Below are 20,670 nucleotides of genomic sequence, written 5' to 3'. Positions count from 1 at the left end.
CTCTTATGCATGTTGTGACAGTCATGCAAGTATAAGCAGATTTGCTACATGTCTACACTCTTTGACCCCAGGCTTAACTTAAACAGTTAGACTTTTTGGGAAATACACTTTTTTGCTTTCATGCAGAGATTTGGATGAGAAGAATAATACCGCTCTCATAGGTGTCAACTAGATATGAAGTGAGAGCCAACAGCTGGTTAGCTCAGTATAAGGACTGACAACAGCTGGCCTTGCACTGCCCACACATTACAAAATCCACCTAGTGTAAAAACAGCAAGTTCTGGTTATGTAAGGGTTATACTCTGGACCATTTCATGATCAGAAGCAGTGACCGTCTGGAGTCTTGTTGACCTGCTGTCACCATACCAAAAAAAATAATCAAGCATTTAGCTCCCATTGATTTTTGTTTCCCAAAACTATCCCTTTAATCCTACAATTTCATATTATGTAATACATGTAATGTATTGGTTAAATTAATAGCCAAGCCATTAAATATCTCATGATTACTTTTGTATCATTATTAACAATTTAGTGGCACATGACAATCACTTCAGTAAATGCTCTGTAATGTTTGGCCGATAACTGACAGTCATCAACCACTGAGCCCAACGTCGTGATTTAAAAATCCACACCAACAGCGGGTGGGTTTGCAATAGCGCTAATGGCATTCATTGCCTGCTTAAAAAGTAACAATTCAGATTTATCAGCAATTGAAGGTGCAACTGAAGGTGGAGAACCGAAGTACCAACATTTAGCGCCTTAGAACTGATGAATATTTATTACAAGAAGTGTCAGTCAGAGAGTGCAAAAAATGAAGAATGGGTTTATTGTAATTATTATAAAAGCTCCTTGCACCTGATTTACTGAAGGAAAATCAGGTTATTCAATCACACTATTTACCACTCAGTCGTGTTGTTATGGAGGTGCAAATATAAACTATAAAAAGTATAAAATAAAGTAACGTACAATTATATTACCTTTAGCCCGTTAGAGCCCCCCCCCACCCCACCCCTCAATACACACACAAACACACACACAAAACCATATCAACCTCCACTGCAATGTTTCGTAATGGGCATCCTCATGTGCAATTCGGTAGACACTGCCCAACCCTAATGATCTGCTTTATCACTGAGGGAGTGTCACCTATTTCTCCCACAGGGAACTGATTCCCACTTCATGTGATGCTTTGCAAAGACGGTGAGCAGAGCTTAGAAAGAGGCTGCTCTTAAGTGATGGACACTCAGACGCAACAGCATCACAGTGGCTGAGCGTCAACAACCAGAGACTGTCACTCTGGCAGTCTCTCACTTTCAGATGTGTGTGCACGCACACACAAATACAGTCGCTAGCCTAGACAGATTCAAGACACTGACAAGCACTAGCCACTGAATCAGAATACTAATGGAAAAAAACCCACAACTTAACAGTCACAGCACCAAAGAGCCAGTATCGTCTGTGGGATCCTTCCTAGGCTGATGTACTGTAGGCTACTCTGCCTGTCTGACTGACTGACACCCTCTCTGATTCTCCAGGCAGACAACAAACTGACGTCAATATGGTTTCTCTGTTCTGTCTCATGGTGGGTCTGTCTGCTGTGGACGGGAACAGCGGCGTCTCTCAGCACTGGCTGGGAACGAGCCTTTATCATCCATCTTCTACTGGTTCCCACTGTCGCTTCAATGACGCCTTCCAGTATCCTCTGCCTGCAATAAATCTGAGATGCAAAGAGACGCATGTGTGTGTGTGTCTCACCAATGAAGACACATGTATACACATATCAGCAAAGAGAGCACACACACCTGCGTCTCCCACATCACGCAGACACACAACACCCTGCTACTCCTGTATCATTAAATTCTCATACAAATCCACACACTGTACACACAGACACACACATACAGTGGGGTATTTCTGCTCCTCTGTCTCACAGTGGTGGTCACCAATGTCTCGTTAAGGTGCTTACAGAGTGGTTAGGCCAGCATGTGTTGCTCTCTACGCCTCACTAGGCAGCCAGACTGCACTGATACAGATCTGGATACTCCTCACTGTCCACAAGGCAAACTAACATCCTACTAAACAGCTGTACAAATAAAAGCGGTTAGTTGAATACAGCGAGAGGGAAAGAGAGACTATGAGGTAGCCTGAAAGGCGACGAGGGAATAATCCAGGTGGAGAAAACAAGGGAGAAAAGGAATGATGGGAAACGAAATAGAGACGGGACAGAAATAGATGGAAAGATGTAGGGAGGCAGGGCAGAGAGCGGGACAAACCAACAAAGGAAACAGGAGAGAAAACAATGAGAGTGAAGAAGAGACTGGGTGAGACAGAGGGAGATCTGTGGACACTCGGGTGATGACAGATACTGTTCTCATGTGGGTGTGGATCCTTTTATAGCCCTGCCAACTAAAGCAGACAACGGAGCAAAAACCCAGGGGACAGAGAGGGGTTTATATGGCCCCATCTGTGTGTGTCTGTGTGAATGCAGTGGCAGTTTGGTTAGAGGACCATGACAGTCCTGGCAGAGTGCCAACATTCACTACAATCAATGACATCGGTGCATTCATGGTGATTTGATTTTTTTTTTTTTTTTGTGAATTTGCTTGCAGTTATTTGATATTAACAGACATTATGTCCATGTTACTACACTACATGCAGATGTGCTGTTTAAGGTCGCCTCACGTCACCTGTGTCTCGGCCAAAAAGTTGCGCTTGAACACACTGCAAAGACTACAGCCAACGGCCAACTAGCACAATGTTCTGCGCCTGTGAGAGAGGATGTAACTCTCCATACCAGTAGGAGGCAGTACTCTGTACTCAACAGGGAAAGTGGATGACCGACATGACCGATTCAAGATGCTAGTTAGCAAGTCAACGGGTTAACAGCATAACAGAGCAAAGTATATTACATTTGCTCGCTTTTCTTATATCTGCTTCTTTTTCGTGCACTGAACACAGTTGAACTGCCAATCAGAGTGATTTCACTCACCAACGGGCTTTGTCGGCTCCAACATGGATTCAATGGACTGGATTGCCCGAAAAACAGCCGTCAACGGCTGACCCAAAATTACTAGTGCCAACGTGTGGGAAAGACCACAAAAACTAGGGCAACAGACCCTCGCCGATGACCCAACATTGATTGATGGTTGACCACCGGCTTGGTGTGTCAGGGCCAGTACCTTTCACTCATGAGTGAATTAAATCATTCATCTATTCATTTAGGGCGGCACGGTAATGCAGTGGTTAGCATTGTTGCCTCACAGCAAGAGGGTTCTTATTTAAAACCTGGGGTGGGGGGTTCAATCCCGGGGGTGGAGGTGCCCTTCTGTGCGGAGTTTGCATGTTCTCCCTGTGTTTGCGTGGGTACTCCGGTTTCCTCCCACAGTCCAAAGACATGCAGGCTAGGTAACTGGTGTGAATGTGAGCGTGAATGGTTGTCTGTCTCTATGTGCCAGTCATGTGATGGTCTGGTAACCTGTCCAGGGTGTACCCTGCATCTTGCCCAGTGTCAGCTGGGATAGGCTCCATCCCCCCCACAACCCCCTGATAGGGTAAGCGGTTATGGAAAATGTATGAACTATTCATTTATCAAAATGTTTCTCCATATGCAACTCATTCTCACTCATCGTTTGCTGCAAGCTACCATGGATCCAAAAGTAGGACAGGTACTGAGCGGGATCACTGGCTGTTAGTGGTCCCATTACACGGCCAAACGCCTACAACAGCAAAAAAGGAACACGGCAATTTAATTCTGAGCGCTGACATTCCTGTCCAAACAAAACTATTTGTGAGTGCAGAAAAAACAAAGAAAAGTTTGCATGTCAGTAGAAAGTAGGGTTTTGTTTCTCATGAAGAGTAGCGAAGGGGATCGACAAAAACAAAGGATGCAGGGAAAAAAGACAACAAAAAAAAACAACAATATCTCAATCAAACAGGAGTTTTCTCTGTGAAGAGCTGCCAGCCAAGAGAAATGGGGCTCATGCCTCACAGGTTCAATTCCACCTTACAGGTGACAGGCCTGCCTGATGCTATACCCTTGGCTCCCCCGCTCACCTCACCTAATAACACACACACAAAAGCACACGCAGGCACCAAACCCATGCAGACAACAAGAGCTAGTTAAAGTCAAAAAGAGAAGAAAAGGCAGAGTAGACGAGGAGAAAGTGGGACGTTAGCAAAATAAAAGAAACCGGAATTGGGTGAAAGTAAAAAAGTGTGGTAATGCGGCGAGCACATAAGCAATTTGGTAGAGCGAGTGGGGAGCTTAAAGCGAACATAGACAGGAGAGGCAGTGGGTAAAGACCCAGCGCTGCTCAAAGGCTGCTCCACCCTCGCTCCTCTCCTCTCCTCTCCCAAATGTTGACAGTACAAGTGCAAAACAGGCTTTGAAGTGTGCTCTGCTGAAGGGGCGCCGTGTACCGTGCTTCGTTTAACGGTGTTACCCACAAAGCATCCCGGGACCTGCTCCTCTCTTTCTCTCTCACTGTCTCTCATTCTCTCTCTCCCTCTCACATTGAACCTTTGACTGTGTTTTGATGATGCCAGTGTGGGCAGACAGACAAGGCGAAACCAAGGTGGGTGACAGTGAGTGAAAAAAAAGGAAAATAGGCGAGTAAATAAAGTCAAGGAAGGCTAGGGAGCAACATTTTAATGATACTATGTTATTCTGTTTTCCAGTCCTCTCCAGAGCACAAAACTCAGCGGGTTTCATCTCATGTGACGCCTAATGGAGCATAAGGGTTATTAAATGTTTCCAGGGAAACACTATTGTGTATAGTTCACACATCTGCAGATCGGAGGATTCAGCACTCTCGTCTATTGCGGGGAAAGAAAAGGCATGTCAAGGTGACATAAATCAGTGAACAAAAAAAATTACAAAGTAAGGAAAGTTTTGCCTATTAACTGCTGTGGCACGACACATACTGAATAGTGACTAATTGGCCACTTGCAGTAAAATGTTTAAATTTGTCACAAAAGTGGGAAAGGACAAAGCGGAGGAGAGAGAGACCTCTGGTAGATGTAAGTGATGGCATCTGGCAACGTTTCAACCTTTAACTACCCTGCCTTTGACCCCCGTATGTCCGATGAGGTTTCATCCCCAACATAAATGTTGTCTAAAAATATTAACCCGACTCCCCACTGCTCATTAGGCGCTAAATTGGAATTCATGCTTATTTTTGTACTGGGGGTTTGATCCAGCTCCTTTACACCGATCATAAAGGGCCACTTGGCATGCTAATTGCCTTGGCCCTGCTTACGCACTCCCTAGCTCACATGGCTAATGGTGTCGTAAAACATACTAGTGCACTGACACCTCCCAAACGCCAGGTAGGGAATACTTAGCACTATAAAGGTGCTCGGTTTGGCCTCGTTTAAGAGGACATGAAGGATTCCCTGATAATGACCATAACGATAGCGTACGCCGGTAAAAGATCCAAACCAGATACGAGAAAGTGTTACTCAGAGAGGGACAGTGACTCTTTCATGTACACATGCTCTACATACCATGCCAGCCTTTACAATTGCTGCTCACAGAGGGACATAATGATTTAAGTAAACTGTTCAGGTGGTAAAAGGTAACTCTGCCTGTTGCAGCTCCTGTGCACCACTGGGGATTTGGTTTTTAAAGGGTGTTTGACAGAGCTGTTAGGGGCCCGGTGTCATTGATTTAAAGAGCTACGTTTGGATTGTTGTTTTGGCTAAATGCAAAGTTTCTTTTATGTACTTTCATGTATGCTTTTAAGATAAATGAAAGATGACAAAACTATCAGATAGAACAGTTACTGTGGTGCCGCACAGCGACACACGTTATGATGGACTGTGGCCCAGTGTGGATGCCCTTTGTATATAAAGTCATTAGAACCTCATCAGTTCTTGCTGCACTGAAGCACCTCCAAATGATGCGGAACACTGCACTGAAACACCCCCAACCCACCTCACATACACTACTGCTGGGAGAGCATGTGTGTGTGTGTGATTATGTATGTGTGTTAGGTCACACCGGGGCCCTGAAATAGCACTTCATTAGTCATCCACGGTATCAGGCATAGTGGGCCCCTGCACCAATGCCAGCGGGTGCTATGGACACGTGCCCATGAGGGGACGCTCCATTTGGACCCCAGCACCTCTCTGCATCATCCGAGAGCCTAAAGGGCTTAATCCCCACGGACGGTTTTGACCCAGTGAGGCAGGGGCAGGCAATGAGGTGAACCCACCACCGGAGGCAGCTGCGGGATGCACCGCAGAGCAGAACGTCCTGGTCTGTTTTTAGTCAATGACCGCTGAGCCGGGTGTCTTCACAAAAAATTAACCTTTGGATTCAGTGAGAATGTGATCAGCACAGTTCTTCACCAGCTGAACAGTGACTCTAAATTTCATTGGCCTTATTGATACAAACAAGACTACCCCACCCTAAATAATCAAACTAATCCTCTCCAATGATCAATCAACCCTGCTTGTTCTTTCTGTCCTAATCCCACCTCCTGTTTCTCTATTTCCATCCTCACCTTTCCTCCCCTGAAATCTATTCTTACCCCTCTCCGTTGGTCTTTCACCCTCATTACTTGGTAAGCCTCCAAACTGTCAGTGAAACCTGGCAACAATTACCATTCCAACAGCTGCAGCAATAACCGTTACAGTAGCACTTACAGTATTACTTATACAGTAGGCACAACTCCAGCAGCACGGGAACCAGACCAGAGCAGCATGTCTGCCCCCACCTTCCCTAGCCAGCAGGCCCTCATTAGGGGCCTTGTAAAGGCCTTATACCTGCCGGGCCTGGGCCCCTTCACCGCTCTGCTCCTCCAGGCTCCAGGTGTGTAAGGTGGCTGCACTTCACCAGAGGGGACAGCTTGATCTCATTTAAGCCGATGGCTACCTGCCTTGTGCCTACTGCTTAAGCAGACCCCAGTAAACTATGACACTGTAAAACTGCACGGGGGCCGAAAGGGGGAGAACACGGGGGGTTGGCTGGGGTGTGTAGGAGAGCAAGGATTATGACCCTGTAAAGATGAAAGAAGTTGCGGGCAACAAGCGATCAAAGAGGAAGTGTGTCAGCGCTGATGTGGCAGGGGATTGGTCGTATCAGAGGCCCTGGGTCGTTGAGCCTCAGCCTGCATGTGTGTTTATGTGTGCGTCCATGTGCGTGTGTATTGAACTTAGCACAGCAGGGCTTAACGGCCACAGCGGACACCATCGGTGCTGGATAACACAACGACTTTCACAAGCTGCCGCTTAATTGCAGTTTAAACTGCACTCCGTCCTGAGCAGCACAGCACGTTACTCTTAACATACACACACACACACACACACACACACACACACACACACACACACACACACACGCACACACCTATATTTACCTAACGAAGCATCTGCAGTCTTTAGCCACAAAGTTAATCTGATCTCACGGTTAATGTAGAAGCAAAACCGCATGGGGCTGGTTAACTGTTGGTTTACACTCTGTTCCAATTACTAGCAGAGCTGGGAAACAACAGCTAACTGTAATTGTGTGTGAGTGCATGTGTATGGAGTCAATCAACCTAGTTATATGCTGGGCACTAAACTCACTTAACCTCGTTATCTTATTACACAGCTCCAGTTATGTACGTGGAAATTGAATTAGACTAGGAAGCTATTAATAGAAAAACACAGGAACGACTTTGAAACAATTAGATTAGACGTCTGTGTGGCTAAAACAATGGATGGTGAGTTCACCACACATGAAAAGTACAACAGAGAGGCGCCAACGGCTGAGAGGATGAAAAAAGAAAAGCAAAAGGATGGAGTTAGAGACAGAGGAGATAATAAAAGGAGCCCTAACCCTTGCCGTTGTCTGGAACTGACAGATGTGTTGTCAAAAAGATATAAAAGATGAGACAGAGATGAAAGTGGAAAGTTCACCCACCACTTGTACATCTGAGGGCACTCTGGACAGGAAGTCTAGCAGCTCGTTGTTATCAATGGTGTAAGGGTCTCGCAGCTTCTTGGTGAATTTATTCACACCTGTAGAGAGAGACAAACGGTGAGGGCAGGTTGGGAAGAGGTGGGAAAAAGAAGTGGACATCAGCACATACTGTATGTCATAGAAGCTGTTAAAGCCTCTATGGCTGTTGTATTCGTTTTGTGTGAGTGCATTAGACAAAAAGCAGCATGGGACATAGAAACACCATTGTTCTGTATTGAACTATACCTTTCAAAGTGAATTACTTACACTTACAGTACATGTACATAGACATTACACATTCCTTGACATTAGCTCACCCCAGGCTAGCACAATGTATCGTAGAGGGATGAAGTAAATGATGATGGTGGCCACTCCGAAAGCCACAATGGCCAGCCAGCTTAAGAAAGGCACAGTCCAGTTAAATGTGCTGAAATGAGAGAAGAAAAAAAGGGGACTGTAAAAATAAGGAGACATGGCAAAGTTCAGTCCAGCCAAACACGCCGAGAAAGAGCAAAGAGTGGAGTCAGGGAGGGCATTTTAATTCTTTCCAACCCAAACAAGCTGATCTGGATGTCACTGCACTACAAATTCATCACACTCACTGGAACTGTGTGGAGGGAAATAACTTCACCCCTAAGTCTTATAGGTCAGCATTGCAGGGTGAAAATGGGCTACGACTCAATACAATTCACACTATCTAATCAGTAAAATGCTTTCAACTTTACAAAAACACGGGTCACAAATGTGTCAGCTTGATTTAAAATGTTTTTGCTCGTAACCAAAGAAGGAACCTGTAGCCTGACTCCTTTTTTTACTGCAGCTTTTAATCAAAACTAAATTCCCTGCCTTCCCTTTGCTTTGAATGTTTCAATGCAAAAGTGAAGGCGCCCGTGTATGCAGGAGTGTGCAGTGAATAAATGGTTTTGTGTGTGTGTGTGCATGTGCAGTGATGTGTTTAATCTAGTATGTACATGATTCAGTTAAGAGGTCATGCAGGGTTAAGTGAGATGTGATGGACATAAAGACAGACAGCCTGTGTGTTTGTCTCTCAGGGCCGAGTGTCACGCTGGCAGTGTTTCCTGAGAGCAGCACTGAGTTATACCCAGTGAGGCTGGCAAGGGGAAGCGGGGCAACCTGGCATTGCGGAAGGAAAAAAAAAAAAAAGCCACTGGGACGTGCGGAGCAGAGCGGAGCGGGCCCGCTGCCGAGGAGCGGGCTTACGACTCACTTCTTTATCCTCTCGCCATAGGAGGCCACTTCATCCAGTGCATTCTGCACACTGATGCACACGTCCTGAATGGCATAAAGCTTGTTCATGAAGCCCTTTCTCTCCGAGTCCTGCAAGAGGACAGATAGAGATGTAGGCGAGCGAGAAAGAAAGCGAGGGTGAGGGAATAAGAGATGGAGGGAGACAGTGAAGAGAGAAAGAGGAGAGAGAAAGAGGAGAGAGAAGACAGAGGCTGGGCACAGGCATCTTTGTGAAAACAATACATTTTAAATAGCGTCAAAGATTTGGGATGGGGAGCCAAATCACCGGATATCCTGCATGAACTGACGGAGTGCTTTCATTCCAGGCAGTAATAGAGATATAAAGTCGGCAGAACAAATCAAAATGCTCACACAGGAAAATTTGAATATGTGAATAGAGAGGCAGAATTAAACTGAAAGCCGAATGGATACATCAATCTTTGGTGGCTCTTTCTCTCCCTCTCTCTCTGCTGCTGCCAAGACAGCTAGGAAGACCGGGCAGAGCCCTCTTTTGTTCTGCTGGCTGGCACACTGTGATGATGTCACCAGCCGTGACATCATTATCATCCTCATTAAACGTCGTCACCCACCATGAAGAGCTCTTCCTTTTCAACTTTTGATGGTTGAGAACTTGAGAATTCTGTGTAGAGTGGAGGGGGGGAACCACAAACTAGACAGGCAATCTAAAATCTACATCCCCCCTCCCCTTACTGAAACAAAGTGAAGAATCGAAGAAGTCATGCAACAGTCAACGAGCTGCCTGCTGACTGACTGACAGGCAGGGACAGGATGGATCTGGACAGAATGAGGTGACAGAGAGTGATCGAGAGCCGTTGGCTGAGTGAGGACATCAACACGCAGACTGGTTGCGGCTGGATGTGATTGGTGGGCATGCTTGGGAGACAAACGGGGGGCATAACAAGAAGAAGAGGAAGATTATCTTTTAGCAGAAGAACATTACAAGAGTGTCCAGTGGTACTACCACAGCTGATCAGTATACTAGATGACAAGTAGTAGACTTTCATTTTAAGATCATCCAGTTCCAGTATGTTACCAAACCAGCGTGTAGACAGCTTTAAAAAATCTTTCTTGCTGACATAGTGACAATATTTTTGTCTCTTAGTGAAGGGGGCATTGCTGGTATTCTCTCAGTGGATGATTTGATGTGTTCTTTTCCCCGATTGTTGAGAATATGTTAAAAGAATGGTGTTTAGGATTTAGAAGCATCTAACAATGAGGGCTGCAGATTGCAACCAGCTAAAACTTCTCCAATGTGCCAACCGTGAACTCCCGGTTTCCAGTGTTCATTGTTCAGGAGGTTTTTAGTGGGAACCGAATTATCCGCAGAGGTCTCCTCCTCTCCAAAACAAACAGACCTGGTGATTTAAAATGGAAAAAAACACTGAATGATAACTTAAGTGTGCTTTCACACCTGCCCTGTTTGGTTTAGTTCAATTGAACTAAATCTCGTGTACCCCCTAAGTTCAGTTCGTTTGGGCAAGTGTGAAGAAAGCACCCTAAGATGCCGACATTCAAGAGGTTTTTGCTAGGAGCCGAAATATCTGTAGAGGTCTCTTCCACTCCAAAACAAATGACAAATTTTCCGCTTTCCGTAAAGGCCTAGGATAGTGAAGGCACGACTCACCCTTCTCTCTCCCTCTGATTGGCTAGTACTAATTGCCTTCATTGGTTAGATTGGTTAGGCATAGGCAACATGAGTGAGATTGATTAGGGTAAGAATGTCAGGGTAAGCCAATCAGAGGCAGAGTAAGGCAGAATAGGAAGGGTCAGGCTTTTGCTTTCCTGGGAAAAGCAAAGTCTTGTTGGGGAGGGGCTAACTACGGTGGCTGACAAGAAAATGCCAGTTGCCCTATCCAGAGCCAGTGTTTGGTTCGTTCATTCTGGGCTCCCATACAAACATGGCAGTGCAATATTTCTGCCAATATATCCCCCTGAAGTATGCACACTAAACCTTTAAACAAATGAACATTTGCAGCAAAAGAAAATGAGGTAAAGATGCCAGAAACCTTCATGGTTCAGAGAGTCTGGAGTTCATAAAGCTGGAAAGAATAAGGATATTACACAGCTGTTTAAAGAACTTGAAGGCAAAGGAGAAGATGAAGCTTTAGTCAGAAAGTTTAAGAGAAGCCAAAAGAACATGGCATAACCCTACATGGCCTCCAAATGCTTCTCTTTTGTTAGAGAAAGAGCGTGTGTAGCAATGGCTGTGTTATTGATGAAGATGGATGGACACTGTTATATTAGAGAAGTAAAACTCAGAGTAATCCTTATCATTATACCCAAAGAAGACAGTGAAGCAGTCAAAGACGTGAAACCTCCAGGACCCCAGAGGCCTTTACCACATTTCGCTCCTTGAGGCCAGCCCCCCCCCCCCCACCTCACCACAACCCTCCCATTGAGACCCAAAACACCCAGCCGCCCCCCCACTGCCCCGAAACCCACCCTCTTCTTTTTACTCTCCATCCAGGATCAGATAATGTGAANCCCCCCCCCCCCTCACCACAACCCTCCCATTGAGACCCAAAACACCCAGCCGCCCCCCCACTGCCCCGAAACCCACCCTCTTCTTTTTACTCTCCATCCAGGATCAGATAATGTGAAAAATGAACCATGGAGCAGTCAGGGAGACCACATGGCCTCCCCAGCAAAACCACACAAGACAAATAGATATAATTAGACAGCGTCCCTGGGTTATTTTTCTTCGCAAATATTTTACAAGACTCCCTTTCTTTCTTCCTCGCTCTCTCCTCCTCTTCTCAGTCCTTTCGTCAGAGTCCATCTGTTTTTCATTGCTCGCTCAAACAAATCTCAGAACGCAGGGTCTATTGTGCTGGGCTGGGTTCGGCCATGCCGAGCCGGGCTGGGCTGGGTCAGGCCGTTTTATTTTCGGGAGGGTGTTTGAGAGCCAGGGGAGTGGTGTGAGAGAGCGGGCGGGGGTGGAGAGGATAGGTCAGAGGTCATCGGAGTATAAACCATTGCCACATGCCCCTCGGACTGCGGTCTGACTCGTATTTCCTGTCTTCAAACACGGCTTGGGGAGGCGGGAGGTAGCAATAACACAGAGGGCCACGGAGAACCTTGTTTTCCCAGCTTCCCCGCACACTGCGCACATATGGAGCCAGGCAACCTGTTCTTATAATGGAACCTAATATGCACACAAACATACATACACACACACACGCACACACCCTACAGCTATTAGATAAGGTTGATCTGCACACCTGGTCTTGCTGTGTGACTCTACAAACGATATTATATCCTGACAGATTATACGATGAGGGCCCTTGACATCTAAAAGCAGTTTCTATCTCTACCGAGCAAGTTTGTTTTAGACTGCAATGTCATCACTGATAGACAGGGAATTGATACAGAAAGATGAGGAGAGAGACATGGCATTCACACATCACAGTCAAGGTTAAAGGAAGCTTTCTGTTGGCTTAGATATCAAACAAAATACAAAATATGTGAATCAGGGAGGTGAGCTCTCGAAGACACACATTTTCACATCCTCAAGAGTGGATCCATCATCAGTATAATAAGTTAAATCAAGGACTCCTGCTCTCTGTGGTTTCCGAGGAATGTGTGTGCATGTGTGTCATCCACCAGCTCACATGTGATATGTCATGAGAACATGATTTTCCATTCCTGACTAGCTTCTGGTCTCACTCAGGAGGATGAGCAGAGGCTGTGCAGGAGACTCAGGGTCGGTATTTCCATCTGTCTCTTCCTGTGTATGTCAGGAACACTAAGTGGGTTTGTTTGGAGACCTGAAGGCACGGCTAATAAAATTAAATCGGTGAGGCCTCTCGCTTTGACTTGGCTACAGTTGCAAGTCATGTTAAACCTCAAAGTAGGCTACAAATCCCAGCACCTCTGACAGCAGTTGTTCTGAAGGATGATGCTGCATGGCTTGAATCGTTCCGACAGATAGTGTAATAAGCCTGCCTAATGAGTTTAGCATCATGCATTTTAATAGACTGCAACTGTAGGTTAATCTGCAATGTGTTACGCTGACATGTTACAGTAACTGCCAGTTCAGTTTGTGTACTACAAATTGTCGTTGCAGTCGGCTGACAGAGCGGTCGTTCTTGACGATTTCATCTCCTGCAAGACAGCTCTGAATCTATATAGATGTCAAGCACACATATTATGTTCCGCAAAGAACCCATATAAAACTATGTGCAATGGCATGAACTTCCTGCTTAAATAAAGCAAATCATATTCTGAGATGAATCCTTAAGATTTGTGGCTTGCTTTCTGCCACAACTATATTGAACCACATGCTTTACACAAAGGATTTAAAATGATTGCATATACAATAGAGAGGAGTAATGTTAAATGAAAACAAAATATATGCAAGAATATCAAAACACTGAATATAATTTAGCATCCCCAGTTGTGGGTTGACGGAATATATAAGAAGAGAGAATACATACTGCTTTAATTAATTTTCTGAATGCCCATGACCATCAGTACTCTACTGATTTGCTAATTTAAAACATCAGTAATTTGTGCATACTCCAGAGTGTCTATCTAATATAAATACAAAGGAATCTTGAGGCCTTTACACACTTCCTCTGTCATTATTATTCATTCTCTTTGTCTTTTCCTATGTGATGGTCTATCTCTCCTTATGAAAAGCATCTGTTTTATAATCCGCTGCATAGCAAAGGGTCAGGGCCACTCAGAGTTGTATGTGTAAAGTTATAAGAACTGCATACTACTGTGTATTAAATGAAAAACTGCATTGAGACAATCCGTTTATCCCGTGAATGAAATGTTTCTATGTGCAGAGGAAATCTTTGACATCAATTAACTCTCATCAGGCTGGTAGCAGAAATATTTAGTGAGTCGGTGTCCTTTGTTGAGAGCGAGACCCGTTTTAATTGCATGCGGGCCGTTTAAAGAATATAAATGCATCTTTTGTGGTTATGTCCAAAGTTTGCATCATTGTTTGGATGTGCGGAGTGTGATACGAAATCTCAGCCAAGCACCCATCAGTTCAGCACTGAGCCACCCTGTGTACAAGTGTGTGGAGCAGGCTGCATCATGGGAGCGCTCGCATCAGGAAAGACAGAGGCGGGAAGGCTCGTTAAAGTGATATGAGCTGTTTGCATGCGTTAAGGAGAAACAACCCTCAGTGACACCAGAGAGAGCCCAGGGACGCACACTCTCTCACACACACACACGCACAGAAACAGCCAAGTCAGGCTAACCACATTGCACTCGCTGGTAAATTGTGGTAAACAAATGTGGTAAACTCCTTGAAACACTTGATTAAATATTTAACAAAGGAAAGATGCACAATGCCTCTGTGTACTCGACTGCTCCATTTCTCTTTCAGGGAGATAGCATCACGCCAGAGTACATCTATATGCAAAAGTGCAAAGCGAGCAGTTGTAAACTTTGCAAAGACAGTATGTTCTTCACTGACCCAAGGCCTAGAGCTAAACAAGAGAGAGGTCACTGAGGACTTAGCCTATTACGCTGGACTCAAATATCTGTCCTATATCTACTGGGTGGAAATAGAGAGAGCCATTTGAGACTGTTTTAACCTCCGATCACATTGTTCTCCCTGCTGGGTTACGCCATAAAAATGATAAACCTAACCGTTATAATGCAGCAACATACATCCCAGCGCACCACAAAATGAGTCTGAACCACAAGTGGCTGCCGCTCGTTGCTGCTGTGCTAAAATTGCACCTGTTTTTCTTTGTTTTTCTTTTTTCGCCTCTCTCACTCTGGCAGCACAGTAAAAATTGAAATGTCATATAAAACGTGACAGGATGCTAATATGTGTCTCCCAGAGGGCATCTGAAAGCGTTTGTGTTGATTTTGTAACTGCAGAGGGAGGCAGCATCCTTCCCATTTCCACCCCAGGAAAAAAAAAAGAAGAAGAAAAAAAAAAAAGAAACATTGAAAAGTTGGGCAAGTTGAGGAATGCTTTAGGGGTGACACAAATTCAATTTCCAAAGCCTGTGCAAGAATTAGGAATGACAGAATAATAAATAGCGCATACAATTAGCATATACTGTATACTTAAAACTTGACGTGTTGCAATCTCTCTGAAAATGAAATATGGATAAAAGAAAATAATGATTTAGTGCTCATGAACATGATATTTGGCTGCTCTGAATTGCTGGCTTACTGCAATTAAATAAATACAATTTGATGACTGATGAAAGTGCAACACTGTTCACTTGTAGGAGACGAGGCTTTCATTTTCTTATTAGCATTCTTTGGTGGCATTTAGTTTAGTCTTGTAGTATTTTGTTTGGCTCCATACATGAGTAACAATTCAAGTCGAAACAGTTAAATGTGCAGATGGCCTGTCTCTAGTTAAAGTTAATTTATGTTCAAAGATATTCTGAAGGGAGTCATATGGCTAGTATGTGTCAATACTTGCACACCATCTCCCCCTAAACTCCGACCAAACTCAGATTAAACTGTAAGACTAAGCAGCGCTGATCAAAAATAAACCAAGATTCTGTTACTGAATTGTTTATTTCTCACCTAAAATGTTTTCAGAAACATATTTAAGCTTAATGGTAATTGTAATACAAGATCATTTGTTACCAGCCAGCCGCCATATTGCTGTCTGTGTCAAAACAGACAAGCCGGCATTATGTCACACACCAGCTGGAGCGTTTATTGGTCCGGTGCAGTACAGTGCTTTCTGACAGGTTAAGGTTTCTACCTCTCGAGCTAAAAGGAATGTCAAAGCCTTTCTGGTCTGGTTTCACTGGTTACATAGCGCCAATTTCTAAAGTATTTGTGTCTGTCTACTACCCAGTTTTATGAAAAGGCCGTCTTTCCAGGGGTGAAATACTAAATAATCAGCCAAATGAGACAAGTTTGTTTGGCATATTTTAATGAAAATGTGATTAGCTGCTTTGTAAACTACTAAAGTAATTTTCCCTTGTTTAACTTTTTTATAGGCATAATGAATTAATAGTTTCTTATAATGGCATTTTTTTGGCAGTGAGTCAAATGCAGCATGGAGTGCTTTTTATCTCTCATGTTGACCACTTAAATAGTTCAGCTCCTAAAACAGAGGCACATTATGTAAGCCAGTGACTGCCCTTAAAATTAAAACTAATATGTTTTATCTGTGTCTATTCCAAGTATTACCAACTCCGCTGGGGAGCGATGAGTCACAGATTTTACCCACTGGGAGTTAGGAGAGGCCCCTGAGGGAGGAAAAAAACAAACTTGGGAACCCAGTGGCCTAGAAGAACATCTCCCCTCTGTCAGGAAATGACAACAAGACGAGACAAAAGGCCCTGCGACCGGCCTCAGATGCCACCATGCAACCTGGCACCTCGCCAGCGCCACATGAAAGAGGCAGATGTTCCTTTTTTTTTTTTTCGAAGCTGCGGTTTAAATAAATAATTTATCTCATACAACAACTAATCCATGAGCGAATGCAGGGAATACATCTCAATTTCCCCTCCCTCTCTTTTTATCATAAACACATAAATATCTGTTTAACTAGGGTGTTGAGATGTGCTGCACGTCCTCCTGGCCCTCATCAAGCAGCTCGCACACACAAAGGCCACGTTAAGATGTGAAGGGGCGTCCCACTCCCATAGGCCCAAATGGATGAATGTGAGAAGGAGAGTGTGTGTATATGTGAAGGATATACACACAGTTTTCTTTGAGAATATCCGTGCGCGCTGAGGGTTGCTCCCACAAAGCCAAAGTCAAACTCTAGTTTAGACTGTCAGCTGAAGGTGGACCAGGCAGACACAATGCTCTCTAGTATTAATTAGTCTCTTCACCCAGCCTAGTCCCAACGCGCGGATAAATATACACATATGTAAAAGAGAGGGATAGAGGGAAAAAGAAAAAGAGGGAATAAAAGGAAAAAGTGGTGGTGGTGGTGGTGACTTATTTTCAGTTTGACCTCTGCTTCCTATCCTAAAGAGAAAGGTTTCTGGTGTTATGAGTTTGTGTGTGTGTGTGTCTCTGATGGGTGGCAGGAGGTTGTTTGCCACTGATCATCTTTACCCATCTCCCCCTGGGGCCTCTCATCACCTCCACCACACCAGCCACTCCATCAGACTCAAGGTCGGGCGCACACATGTACACATAAATGACTACCACCCCGCAACTTCGGCGCTTCCCCTTCCTCGCCTCCCGCTGAACGCCACCCGACCCCCGCCCACCCTGCACCCCCAGCCTGCCCAATTCTCCCCCACTTTGCCTCACCTCTGCTCCCCTGCTCCTGCACTCTCCTTCCCCTGTCCTTCCCAGGATCCAGCCTGGCAGTGTGTGATGAATGGGACAACATTACTCTTGTCCTCTGTTGGCCTGGTTTAGCTGCTCCAGCCCATCTCCCCCCCTCATCTGACTGTCTGTCAGTCTGTCTGTTTGTCCGTCTCAGTCTCTGTCTGTGTTGCCTTAAAACATATGCTACAGCACAATGTAAATTCTGGATTAATTTGTTTCGGCTATACCCCGAGATAAGGGTACAAATGGGCTTTTACATGTTTAGATAAGGTACAGGAATTAGGTAATAAATTAAAAAGAAAATGATTCTGTAAAGTGTATGCACATGAGCCTATTATATTTAGGCTAATTATGACTTTACTATACAATATTTAACATTTTATAATTAACTTAATCATCATACTCTTGTTCTGGTAAAACCGCATGATTCATCACCTAGGTCTGTGAAACTCTCGCTAACTTTGGCGTACCTTTAATTACATATTCATGTTCAGAGAGACACAGGCAATAGAAACAGCTGTAACATCCACTGTTTTAAACTTTGTTTTGGAAGAAAAAAAAGAAAAGACAGAGCGAGGGTGCATCGCTATGAAGTGAAGGGATCACGTCTTCAAAAAAGTAAATAAAATATGCATCCTCTCTGTGCTCATTACAGATTTATGACTCTTGTTAAAAGAAAAGGTGGCGGCTGCCTTCTAACATGTCTGACTTTCAAATTCAGACGACACTGCTGTCAAGTGTTGTGCTCCACATTCTGTCCAATGAGAGACCGGGAGGGCTGAGTGTGTGCCGTCTTCAACATCCTATTTGGTGAGAGTCTCGGAGAGAGTTACTTTGGGTGGATGAGAGCACACAAGAACTCCTCACCTACAGTGCAACGAGTGCTTGTCGTAATCCTTTGATGCATAGTTCATCAGTCAAAAAGTTCAGTTGGTTCAGCCGCTTGTGTGTATGTGATTCAGAACAATAACAGTTGGGGGAGTAGACATTGCTGCATTAGGCATAATGAGCATTGGGATTTGCTCTAGCAATATGAAATAGTTTTGCTTTTTCTGTAGCAACTTTTAAGAAAACGCGCTCACAAGCGCATTCAAATCACCCCACCACCCACAACTGCACACACATGCACGCACGTATACACACTCGGGGCTCTGAAACTCATTAGAAAATTAGTTTGTTCGGTGCTTATTATCAGTGACTTAGGGGTCATAAGGTGTGAAAACAATCATTATTTGTGAGAGGAATGTAATTAGCGCTTTTCAAAAAAAGAAATCTGAATCTGAAAGTGTATTTTTGGGAAAAATAAAAAACACACTACACCACTTTATGAGGGGAAATCTATTCCCTTATACCCCCAACAAGTAAAAAAAAAAATCCACTCGAGTCACTTCCAATGTCACCCTTTCGTACCCCAGAGCCAAAAGTTCCACCAGCAAAACATAGTTAACACACCGTTGCACCTCAACACAGCTGTCACCTTGCAGTGTAACAGGTCTAAAATGCTATAGGGAAGTCACATAAAAAGACGGGAGCAGCCTTCCATGCTGGAGCCCCATTAGTTCCCCCATCACCTTAAAGAGCAGGCAGAGGCAGAGGCCTCGAGGTGGGGTTGGGTTGCGGGCCGAACGTGCAGTGCGTGGGTGTTGATTGAGACGTGGACAGGGGACAAGTATTGCACACAAACCCCGACAGGACGGCAGACAGAGGCCGTCGGACAGACGATGAGCTAAATAGGAAACCGGAAGACAGCGACACACACCATCAGGAGTGCCAGAGCCACACACATGCCCACTTACCACCATCGCTCGTATCCACTCAAAGTGCCAGGAAGCCAACATATCCTCGAGGATATGGTTTTTATCACGGCTGTCCTCCCAGGGGCCTGGTTTAGGGTCCTTGTGGATAGATTACAGTGAGATTTTCTCTTTACCACCCAGAGAAATTAAGGTAAAAGGGTAAAAGGAAAAAAAATGTGGATGTTTTACAACTGGGTCTTAAAGTTGATGTTTCGGCCAATATAACTTGGCTGTAGCCTGTAGGTAAGAATAACATTGTTCTCACCAAATGTACTGCAGATTGTAAACATACGCACCGCTCTAAAAACAGCTTTAGCCTTGCAATGCAGACCACAGTCATAATTGATTTTTTTTTTTTCCAGAACTCATCTTTGTATAGCCTTAAAAACAACCGAATTCGATAGTCCATTGGACAATAGCAAGCTGTATCCAGAGAAGCACACATGTCTACAGTATAATACTCGAAATTACAGTGGTGAGTATACTGTAAACTGTTTTAGCCTATAGGCAGAGTGTATAAAACTACGGAAAAAGACCCACAGTGCAAAAACAGCAACATTTCATTTAAATAACAAAGGCCAGAGTTAAAGTAAAAGTGTTAAGAGGATGGCGGAGAGTCAGAGATTGAAGGAGAAATGAGAGAAAGCAAAAGACAAAGCACTAGATCTGTATCTGGGGGGAATAGAGATAGTGAGAGATGATCCACCTGATGTATGTGTGTGACAAAGAGGAAAAACAAACAAACAATGCAGTGTATTTTGCATAGAGAGACAATACCCCTCCATGCCTCTTTCACCCTCCTTTTTGTTTTCATTCCTCCCTCTATTAGCGAAACATGATTAAAATGCAGTTCCTACCAGCGTCTCTGCTGAACAACGAGAAGAAAAAAAAACAGTGAGATGGGAAGAAAAATGAAGCGGAAAAGTCAAAAGCATCTTTTACAGCGTGACGCTTTTCATCCTTCACAGGCGGCGAGAAGAAAAGAACACAGACATTCAAACTTTTTTTCTCTTCCCCTCTCTCCCTCTGTCTCTCTCTCTCTTTCCCCATTCTCCTCAGCAGTTGAAACCCCCACGATACCTGAGGACAACCCTGCTGCATCACAAGCTCAATAGCCTCCCCAGAACAACATTTCAGTCACACTTCTTTTTTCAGAGCATTGATATAATTCCCAGTGCTCTCTTTAGTCCAATTACATTATGCCATGTCGCTATCTGAGTGATCTGCGCAGTGCCGTGACTGGGACTGAGAGGAGTGCCGGGGCTTGGGAGGGTGCCGCAGAGCTCCATATGCTATCTGGAGATAAGTCAGAAAACTTAGACTGTTTTAAACCATATTCACTCTGAGACAAAGTGTGTGCCTTATTTAACATTACATGGAGCAGAGATCGTAGACGCCGGCTTAATGACACACAGAAGAAGGGACTGA

The 20,670-nt window shown here is 44.5% G+C and overlaps 1 protein-coding gene across 1 annotated transcript in view; it reads right to left on the bottom strand.

The window, feature by feature from the left end:
- Positions 1-20,670, bottom strand: part of mctp1a (multiple C2 domains, transmembrane 1a) — a 182,543-nt gene that overhangs the window by 5,417 nt on the left and 156,456 nt on the right. The window contains exons 18-20 of the mRNA XM_050050022.1: positions 9,174-9,283; positions 8,263-8,372; positions 7,907-8,004 (exon numbers count right to left, since the gene is read on the bottom strand). Of these exons, the coding sequence (XP_049905979.1) occupies positions 7,907-8,004; positions 8,263-8,372; positions 9,174-9,283 (318 nt within the window). The remainder of the gene's footprint in view (positions 1-7,906; positions 8,005-8,262; positions 8,373-9,173; positions 9,284-20,670) is intronic.

Source organism: Epinephelus moara, chromosome 8 (assembly GCF_006386435.1).
Source record: "Epinephelus moara isolate mb chromosome 8, YSFRI_EMoa_1.0, whole genome shotgun sequence".
In the NCBI taxonomy this organism is placed as follows: domain Eukaryota; kingdom Metazoa; phylum Chordata; class Actinopteri; order Perciformes; family Serranidae; genus Epinephelus; species Epinephelus moara.
This window is presented reverse-complemented; position numbering and strand designations above follow the sequence as displayed.